Source organism: Etheostoma spectabile, chromosome 13, assembly GCF_008692095.1.
Source record: "Etheostoma spectabile isolate EspeVRDwgs_2016 chromosome 13, UIUC_Espe_1.0, whole genome shotgun sequence".
In the NCBI taxonomy this organism is placed as follows: domain Eukaryota; kingdom Metazoa; phylum Chordata; class Actinopteri; order Perciformes; family Percidae; genus Etheostoma; species Etheostoma spectabile.
The window spans coordinates 4,741,864-4,752,498 of record NC_045745.1 but is presented as its reverse complement, the minus strand read 5'-3'; the positions used below and the strand labels follow the sequence as shown (position 1 = coordinate 4,752,498).

At 40.3% G+C, this 10,635-nt stretch overlaps 1 protein-coding gene across 1 annotated transcript in view; it reads left to right on the top strand.

Annotated features, from left to right (window-relative positions):
* Positions 1 to 266: 266 nt before the first annotated feature.
* gusb (glucuronidase, beta) overlaps positions 267 to 10,635 on the top strand; it is a 13,345-nt gene continuing 2,976 nt past the window's right edge. Inside the window, exons 1-9 of the mRNA XM_032533817.1 lie at positions 267 to 550; positions 1,466 to 1,651; positions 3,497 to 3,678; positions 4,339 to 4,481; positions 4,617 to 4,804; positions 5,429 to 5,581; positions 5,794 to 5,972; positions 6,068 to 6,214; positions 6,878 to 6,962. Of these exons, the coding sequence (XP_032389708.1) occupies positions 335 to 550; positions 1,466 to 1,651; positions 3,497 to 3,678; positions 4,339 to 4,481; positions 4,617 to 4,804; positions 5,429 to 5,581; positions 5,794 to 5,972; positions 6,068 to 6,214; positions 6,878 to 6,962 (1,479 nt within the window). The 5' untranslated portion in view covers positions 267 to 334. The remainder of the gene's footprint in view (positions 551 to 1,465; positions 1,652 to 3,496; positions 3,679 to 4,338; positions 4,482 to 4,616; positions 4,805 to 5,428; positions 5,582 to 5,793; positions 5,973 to 6,067; positions 6,215 to 6,877; positions 6,963 to 10,635) is intronic.

Genomic DNA, 10,635 nt, shown 5'->3' with positions numbered 1-10,635 from the left:
TGATCCAGTGTCTGGCGCCATCTAGTGTCAGCTCTGTCAGCTCAGGCCAGGGCTTTTAATTTGGTAAGGAAAGGAAGACACGACCAGGATACGACGCTATGTACCTTCATGTTTCATTTTAAGATTTGTACTTTGACTATATTGAATAATTAAAAAAAATAATAATCTCATAATTTATCAAGATTTTTCATTTGATATGTTCAGCTCAACTCTTACAAATCTTCGACAGTCCCCGAACGCAGCTCGGTCACGTGACTTCAAAAATAACTCACGTGAGGAACACAGCAAAGAGAACCCCACGAGAAAACGAGGACATTAGTTGCTTTGATTTAGGATGCTCCTACCTGCGAGGTTCTATGTGTTTCGTGTTTTGTGTCTCTTTGCTGTGTTTGAAGCGGTATGTCTGCTGGACACTGGCATGCTCTTCCCCCGGGAGTCTTCCTCCAGAGAGGTGAAGGAGCTGAACGGGCGGTGGGACTTCAGGGCGGACAAGTCCCCAAACAGGAACCAGGGCTTCGAGAAGGCTTGGTACAAAAGTCCCCTGGCAGAGGTGAGCAGGACAGTAGCTAGCTAGCTAGAAAGTGACGAAATAAAGCAGCTCACTTTGTTAGTTTGGCAGTTAAAATAATTTAAATTTCAATTCTGTTTTATTTATATTATCAGTTCATAGCAAGAGTTATTTCGAGACACTTTACAGATAGAATAGGTCTAGACCACTCTATAATTTACAAGGACCCAACAGTTCTAGTAGTTTCCTCCAGAGCAAGCAACAGTGCGACTGTGGCGGGAAAAAAGCTTGTTTTAGGAAGAAACCTGGAACAGACCCAGGCTCTTGGTAGGCGGAGTCTGACGGGTTGAAATGAATAATGGCAATAACAGTTACAATAAAAGATAATGGAAAAGTGACTAAAAATAGTAGTTTGTAGTAGTCTATGGCATAGCAGGGCACTGCACCACAATACATGGCACAGCAGGACGTAACAGGGCATCGCAGGACATTTCGTATGACGTGTATGATTTCTGTTTTTTAGAAACCATAATATACTAGTATTAATTAATTAAGATTGAAACAAACAGAAAAGACCAAAAAACTATACATAATTGTCACATAAATGTATATACGTTATTCGTCCTTTTAATCGTGGTAGAATTAACGTTAGCAACGTTAGTAGATTTGCTTCACTTTACCGGCCAAAAAAATCAATGGTTATGTATTACGTGGCTTGTAAAATTTGAATTTTTACTAACCATTTTGCTGGTGCACCTCCGATTTATGTTATGGGCTCCTGACCGTAGTTTGGGAGCCAACCATTTGTCACAGGAGCTAAATTAAAATTAAGTAAAATACAGTCTTTAATTACGTCTGTATTATTGTTGATTATAATTGTCCCTGTAAATACACACTCCCCATTGAGTACCACTGTGCTTTTTTGTATATATTAAAATCTGTTTCACTTTTGTCCAGACTGGCCCAGTGATTGACATGCCAGTTCCTGCCAGCTACAATGACATCACCCAGGACCCCACACTGAGAGATTTTATTGGTTGGGTGTGGTATGAGCGAGAGGTGGTGGTGCCTTCCCGCTGGATTGCCGATGAAGGAACAAGAGTGGTTCTCAGAGTGGGAAGTGCTCACTATTATTCAATAGTGGTGAGTATCACAAATTCCTTCCCAATCCCCTCCAGTCAGAGTTGGAGACATAGTCACCTTAAAAATAAATATAAAATATACACCAAACCAAAAGGGGCTTGCAAAAGTATTCCTACCCCTTGAAATTTTCCACATTTTGTCACATTACAACCACAAATGTAAATGTATTTGATAGACCAACAAAGTTGCGCGTGATTTTGGAGTAAAAGGAAAATGATACATGGTTTTCAATTTGTTATAAAAATAACAAACTGCAAAGTGTGGCGTGCAAAAGTATTCAGCTGGCCTGAGTTGTTACTTTGTAGAATCACCTTTTGCTTTAATTACAGCTGCAAGTTTTTGGGCTTTGCACATCTAGAGACTGACATTTTTGCCCATTCTTGTTTGCAAACTAGCTCGAGCTCAGTCAGGTTGGATTGAAAGTTAAGTCTTGACCTGCTTCCCTGTCTCTGCTGAAGAAAAGCATCCCCACAGCATGATGCAGCCACCACCATGATCCCTGACCCCGGATCGCTCTGGATGATTTTCGAAATGCCAAAGACCGAAATGAACCTCAACGGATACTCAGCAGGATACCGAGTATTTTGACACATCACAGTCAGTAGGTATCTACAGCCAGACTTAGAGCACAGTAACAGACGTACACAGTCCACAATCAGATCAAATGGTTCATTTACAACCAGAATAGGTTTCAAAGGAGCAGGTTTAACAGACTGATAGGGTTTTCCCGTTAGCTGACACACATGACGTCTTAATGTATGCTGCAACATCTTTCTTCACCCGTGGCCAAAGGAAATGCTTCAAGATGTTAAGATAAGTCTTTTTCACACCAAAGTGACCACTCTTATCATGAGCAACTTTTAAGACGAGGATGAAATTTAGTTCGCACCACCACCTGAACAACAGCATCTCCAACAAAGTCAACACCAAGAGCCCTGTAGTAAGCAACTCAGAAACACAGTCCAAAACAACCGGTGACATAAAAGTGACAGCGACAGCAACGGGTTGTTGCCCTTTGGTGGCGTTCGGTGGCCGCTATGTTGAAAGTAAACAAGAAGCTGCTCCGTCGCTTCTCTATTGTCATCGTGTTAAACCCTCCAACAGCGCGCTAGGTAAATAAGCCAGTTTTTGATTGGTTCCTGCAAAATTGTGCACCGAAGCAGGATAATTAAACGTGCAGGTTTCCAGACCGAGCTGCACGTCGAAATCAAATTGCCAGCAGAGTGGGCGGGGCTTACAGTCCAGTAGATCTCTCTATCTGCTCCAGAGTTACCATGGGCCTCTTGGCTGTTTCTTTGATCAATGCTCTCCTTGCCTGGCCTGTCAGTTTAGGTGGAAGGCCACGTCTTGGTAGGTTTGTAGTTGTGCTGGTGGATTAAATAGTGCTCTGTGAGATGTTCAACGCTTGCACAACTTTACCCCTGACCTGTCTGGTATGTTCACTCTAACAAACCTCTGAGGCCTTCCCAGAACAGCTGTATTTATACTGAGATTAGATTTGCACGACATACTTTTCAGTTTTTTTATAAAAAATTAAAATCATGGATCATTTTCCTTCCACTTCACAATTATGCGCCGCTTTGTGTTGGTCTATCACATAAAATACGTTTAGATTTGTGGTTGTAATTTGACAAAATATGGAAAGTTCAAGAGGTAAAAATACTTTTGCAAGCCTCTGTATATTTAGCCTGGTTCCGCCCTCCTATGTACTTCCGCTCAATTTTCATTTTCCTTCAGTACCACTTCTGTACAAATGAAATGTACGAGAATCTGGTAGGACCAGGCTACAACAACTCATGTAAGATGATCACACTAACTTGGATTCATTGTCTTTACTCTTTGTAGTGGGTGAATGGGGTAAAAGTGACAGAGCATAACGGTGGCCATCTTCCTTTTGAGGCTGAGATAGGCAGTTTAATCCGCAAGGACCCAACTCAGCCATGCAGGATCACTATCGCTGTCAACAACACTCTGACTCTGGACACTCTTCCTCCAGGAAATATCCAGCACATGGACGACCACACCAAGTAAGTTTGTGAAGCAAATCCCTAATTTAACTTGTGCTCACTTCACTGAGGAAAACCATTTTTGATTTGCTCCGATTAACATGTTTCAAGTCATTAATTTTTTTTAATGACTTGAGACATGTTTTTTATCAAGGGAATCAAGGAGTAGAATGTTCTAACCTAAACGTTTTTCATGCTAGACAAGTAATTTGAGCTCTAAACCGATCACAGCACTCTTACTTTAAAACATCTTTTCAGTTTCTTGATGTAAATTGCAGTTAATATGTTGTTATATATTATTGTTATTATATTGTTTTTCAGCCAGTGACAGATTTTGATCTGGGTTAACTGCCAACAGCTTTTATTAGTTTTACTTTGACTTCAACTATGAGGAAATGTAAGATTATTTAACTACTGTGGAGCACTTGTATGTAAAATGTCAACTGTTTTTACTACTTACAATACAGATGACACTCAGCAGTGACACTAACTCAGTTAGTGACACTAACTTTTACTCTGTCATACAAATACATGTGGTCTCAATTTGCATTTTTCTGTGATTTGACCAGAGCTTTTTCTTTATTTGGAGAATCTAGCCTTTTAGTTTGGTAATGTATTTGAGTGAAATGTGTACCTGTCAGTGACTATTCAGATAATAAGAAAAATGTAATTGTTCAACAGGTATCCTGATGGTTTTTTTGTGCAAAACATCTACTTTGATTTCTTCAACTATGCTGGCATACATCGTTCTGTGTTGCTGTATACTACTCCTAAGGCTTATGTGGATGACATCACTGTGGTGACTGACTTCTCGGATAACACTGGTAAATGAATACATGTGATTTACAATGAAACTACTAATTTAGTCAATTTGAAATCATTATTTTTCAGCGCTAAATTATTTGTAAGGGTGCCATATGAGTACTTATGTGTGAGTGTTGTTTTCCCTTTTGTTTCAGGTCTGGCCTACTACAAGGTGTCAGTCCAAGGTGCTGCCACAGCCACCCTGAGTGTCACTTTGATGGAAAAAAATGGCCACTGTGTGGCTACCTCCAGCGGGCCATCTGGAGTGCTCAAAGTAGTAGATGTCAATCTGTGGTGGCCGTACTTGATGCATGAGAATCCAGCTTACCTTTATTCTATGGAGGTAAGACAACACTGTTAACGTACTGTATATGTCAAAGTTGTCTGATAATATTTAATTGTAGTTGTAGGATTAAACATGTTTAATCAACTCAACAGCAGGCTGACTTACAGAAAGATCACATGATTGCTTCCCCACCTTGTGTTTAAGCTTAAATCAGGGGGAGAATTTAAAGTTTCTACTAATAAACTATTGTAAAATGACACAATTCTACCACATAGCTTAGCAGCTGTCTCTCTCACTCCTCTTTCTCGTACCTGTCAGTAGAGTAATGCTTTATTGGATGTCATTTTGGAGAACAGCAGCTGTCTCCTTGCAGATGAAACCTGTGCGCTGTTGATCATAGCTAAACTGTAATTTGCAAATTACTAAATTGTGAAACAAAAAGCCAATTCTTATGCTCCGTGGCTTAATTAAACACATATATATATATATATATATATATATATTATTTTTTAATTCCCCTTCACTTTTCCTCTTCATCTGCTACACGGCTTTGAGGTGTGAGTTGTTTTGTGCAAGAGTGGGCTCTTCAACTCAATGTAGGGTTGAGAATTTAGCACAACCTCTTATATTTACAATGTCTGCTGTGAGAGATGTTTCTGACATTTGCATTTTAACATCTAGGTTCGCTTAACGGCAACCGACGATGGATCCACGTATGAGGATGTGTATACTCTACCAGTCGGCATCCGCACAGTCAACGTTACCAGCACACAATTCCTCATCAACAACAAGCCCTTCTATTTCCATGGAGTCAATAAACATGAGGACTCTGATGTGAGTACCAATAGAGGGAAGCAAGACCTTTAGCAAAAGACTCCGTCATTTAGCTTTGAGGCAACATATATGTTGTAACATGAGCTTCATCTACAAACCGTCTTGACTCTAAATCAGTCACATGGACATTCAATTCAGATAACAGACAGAACATTTGCTAGAAAAAGTTAAATAATCCATTCCTCCCTTCATCTGTTTACCTTGTGCTGTAGATTCGAGGTAAAGGCTTCGACTGGCCCCTGATTGTCAAGGACTTTAACCTTTTGAAGTGGTTGGGGGCCAACTCATTCCGCACCAGCCACTACCCCTATGCTGAGGAGATCCTGCAGATGTGTGACCGCCATGGCATCGTGGTGATAGATGAGTGCCCAGGAGTGGGCATTAAAGACATGTGAGTGTCACTGTTCACATCTGGTGTGTTAGTTTTTTTTCTTCATAAAATGTCAACTCATTGTGTGATGTGTCTTTTGTGCCTTGGCATTGTAGTCGCAGTTTTGGAAATGCCTCCCTGACCCATCATCTAGCTGTCATGGACGAGCTTGTACTTCGGGACAAGAACCATGCCTCTGTGGTCATGTGGTCAGTAGCCAATGAGCCGGCTGCGGAGATGCCCCCTGCTGACTTCTATTTCAAGTGAGTACTGGTCATTTTGTTTAGATGTGAAGCACTGAAAAGATCACATTGTGTGGGGGTGTGTTTGTGTGTGTTTGTGCACGCGTCCGTCCCCTTCTTCAAAGAGGGGTGTTTTGTTTTTTATTTATATAAATGCACATTCAAACACACAATGGTCCACACCGGCGCACCCACATCCAACAGGGTCAAAAAAACATCCTCTGTTTTCCCGTGACATGGGTTCTAGCTCACGCTATACCACGTTTTGCCAGCAGATGCAGGGAAAGCGCCATTGTCTGCTTGTGTGCTTTTTAAATTCTGACATATATCTTTGAATTCTGAAATTTGTGTGTTTTACTGGTTTGTTATTCAGTCACAGCCTCTCCCTTCATTATGATATGTGGAATGCAGTAAGAGTAGTCCTCAACACTACTAGTTGGCACTCAAACAGACTAGACAAATACTTTACAACTACCGTACCTGTAAAGTAAAGCAGTTTGGGTGTGTGGAGGTCAAGGGAAGTAGATCTTTTTGTCCCTGGAGGGGACATTGGTTTTGTAACGACATGCACACTCAAGTTGTAACAGACTAAAGTAGTAATTTGTAACGTGACAGTGTGATTATATAACACTGTTATCATAAAAAACTGTCAAGGTAAAAAATGTTTTTTTGTTTTTCTTACAGGACCTTGATAAAACATACCAAAGCTCTGGATCCAACCCGGCCTGTCACTTTTATTACAGACAGTAACTATGCCAGGGACAGAGGGGTGAGTCTTTAAATATTCCTGACTAAATAAGTAATAATCAAAGTTAAACTTTAGAAGGAGGAAAAAAAACAACCTTGTGTGATTTATCCACTTGAACTGAAATAATCTACATAATCAGAACTCTGCCAGTGGGGTTTGATCAGTTTCAAATGACAGCGCTGGCGATATAATCAAATAACGCCACAACTGTTGTCAGCTTTTGATTCAAATGTTGCTAAATCTTGATTGGGAAGTGGTCACCCTCTCCCACATTAGCCCCATCCATGTCAAACCAGTGGGGAGAGCCCAGACAAAATAGCCTAGATGGAAATATCTCATGTGAAATGACCCAAACTGTTAATTTTTGGCATGAAATAGGGTGTTCACATAGGACCATCACTTATAGTTAAAGGTTAATAGCGAAAATGTGTTTTAAGGGCCAATACTGATGATATAATCAGACACATTATTCTACACGCTGTGTAGAACCAAGATGACTGGTTAGGAAAGGCATTTGCAAAAAAGTAGGGCAAAATTGTGTCTCTCAGTGCTGCAAGTCAGAGCATGACACTCGATTAAAGTTGTTTATCAGGCCTAATTAAAAATAAGGGAGTAAAAGTCAGATTGTCAAGGTATGTTGCTGAGCTTCAGATGTTGTTGACCTAATGTCAAACTAAGTTGTTGGCATGACTACCATTCCTGTGCTATGAGGAGTATCCTTTGGTGCGGTCTTCATAGCTTAAAGATACTGATTAGTTTTCAGTTCCTGACTACCTGCAGCCTCCTCCAAAAATCCTTATTATTGGCCCAAATTACCTCACCTGCACCACCCGGACCTTCTCACTCACCATTAGCAGTGTTCCCATCCACACGTTTTTACCTGAATTTAATGAAAAATGCCCTCTGGAAACTGTAAAATTTGATGGAAGTTCATGTTGACTCAAAGGAAATGCGTTTGGTCTCATCGCATTTTCTCTTGATCAATATACGGCGATAAACGGTATTTGCCGGTTTAAATAATGAATTGTGATAAAGTTTTAGGTCATTTTATCGTTGCAACCCACCACAAAACGAAGAAGAAGAAGTTTTAGTTAAATTCTTCTCTGTCTGCACAACAACAAAGACAAATAGAAGTGGACAGACAAGGAGACGAGACTTTCTGGATTTAATTTATCAGGAACCCGCGAAGGATATGGCCGACAAAGGTTAGGACAAGCCGTGGGACTTCCTGCAGAGAAGCTACATCGTTTTTTGTTTTGTTTTGTTTTTTTACTGTACTTCGGATAATTCGATTGACAAGTGGATGGAAACTTAGCGAGCACACACACACACACACACACACACACACACACACACACACACACACACACAACACAAGAGAAGTCGAAAGTACTATTAAGCAAATCTCTGCTCTTCAAGTACAAAACCACGGCCTCCAAGAGTTTAAAAAGATGAGCAGAAGTATGGAGGAGGAGTGGATTACCAAAGAATGAAATCAAGATTCTGAAAGAGCAGAACTCTGAGCTTCAGGTCAGTCTCCTCGGCATGCAGGAGCTGGCTCAAAAAAACTGACAAGGAGAAGGCCAGAATGAAAAAGGAGGAAGAGAATGCCAAGGCGCAGAAAAACCTGAAAAAGGAGCTGAAAAAGGTGAAGAAGCAAGAATAAACACAAGAAAGAAAATAGGAAGCGAGAGAAGGAAGAATTGAAAAGACAGAAGAAGGAAAAAGAGGAGATGGAGAAAAAAAGTGAAGAAAGAGAGGAAGGGGGAGGTGAAGAGATGAGGGATTGAAAAAACAGAAAAAGAGGCAAGAGGAGCAGAAGGAGAAGAGAGAGGGTTAACCTCAACCTTTCTCTCCTCCACTTCACCTTGAACCCCTTGCCCCCCTTCCCCACCTACCTCCCAATCCCCCACCCCCATCTAAACTGGGTGGCCGGTAATCGGGTTATCTGGTTACCTGCCCCCCCCCCTCAATTTGGGTGATCCAGTTACCTGCCACTCCCCCTCTCAAACCGGGTGATCCGGTTACCTGTTACATTTCACTTCTTAAAATAAATGTTTTAAATAAATCTCTTTTGTGTGCATCTTTTTAAATGGGTTCAATTTATAAACACATCTACCGTGAAAACCTAACCGCAAAGGTTTCACATGTTTACCTTTTCGGAAGATGAACTTTCACCGTAACACAATATGAAGTGATTCTGGAGTCTAAGGGCACGTACACACCTTTTGAGGTTTTTTTTGTTTGTTTTTTCCCACTCACTGGTTCACACCTTTTTTTTTTTTTATTCTGTAGACTCGGTGCGATCCTGCGGCGTAGTTCATGTTACTACATGTTCATGTAGCTCTCACACTGCACTTTGTCAAGTGCACCAAACATTGGAATCAAACGGTCAAGAAATAATGGAGTCTTGGTTTTTCTGGTTTTGCTTTAGTGTTTCTAATATTTGTAGTTTTCCTCATTTAAAGATAAGGTACTTGCACTTGTTGTCTGAAGTTTGCACCTTCAGGGTTGAAAGCACTTGGAAATCGCTTTGGATAAAAGCGTCAGCTAAATGAAATGTAATGTAATTTAGACTCACTGGAATAGGACGTGTGTCTGTGTGTGTCTGTGTCTTAAAGAGAGATTCCCACCGTGTTTTCGTTAGCCAAAAACTCAACACCACATTAAAGCATTGCGTTGCGGGGAGTGTCCTGTGTGGGTCCCTGGAAGAAAGTTTTCTAGTGTTACTGGGTTTCTTGGCTCTTACTGGGCAAAGATTAGAGATATTTACGTTGATATTATAAAGGAGAAGTGCTTCCAAGCATAGTGAATGTCACAATTCACGGCCCAAATTGAAAGTGATGCTTGTGAAGGAGGCATGTTGAAGACAGCAGCAAAATTGGTGAAACTATTCCAGGTACTAGAATGTGTACACTACACATTGTGTTAAGCCCATGTACTGACAAATAATGCATATTGAAAATATGCTGAAATGCAAAAATCAGTCCCTCAGAGCACAGGCCTTAAATTATTTACGCATTACATTTTTAAATAATTCATTTCAATGTCTTTTTTTTTTGTTTTTTTTTTGTTTTGACTTAAAAAGCTCCCTCTACATAGGATGACTTAAGCTTCCTGACATTAGGATCTGTTTAAGAAAGCCACCGTTGGACTTTTTCCTTTGTAACTAAAAGTTTGGTCTAAACTTTAGTCCAACATTTCATTTTGTTACATTGTGAGAGACCCTAATGACCTAACACAACACTAGCTATGTTTCCATCCACACGTTTTCAATCCAAATTAAGTGATACGAATGAAAAATGCCTTCTGGAAACGGTAAAAGTTGATGGAATTTCAAGAATATGACTCAAAGGAAACTCGTTCATTCTCATCGGATTTTCTCTTGATCGATACGCGTCTTATGTGATAAACGCTGATGGAAACGTTATTTGCGGAATAAATAATGAATTGTGAACCATTATTTTATGGTTGCAGCCCGTCACAAAAGAAGTTTTAGTTAATTTCCGACAAGTATTTCTGCTCTGTCTCCAGACATGGGGGGAGAGACAACAAAGACAAACGGAAGTGGACAGATGAGGAGACGAGACACTTTTTGAATTTAATTTACGAGAAACATATAACCATTATTTTAGATGGGATGTCATCCGGAATAAATGGAAGCGTCTCAAACAGCAAGACATGTCTCAAAAAA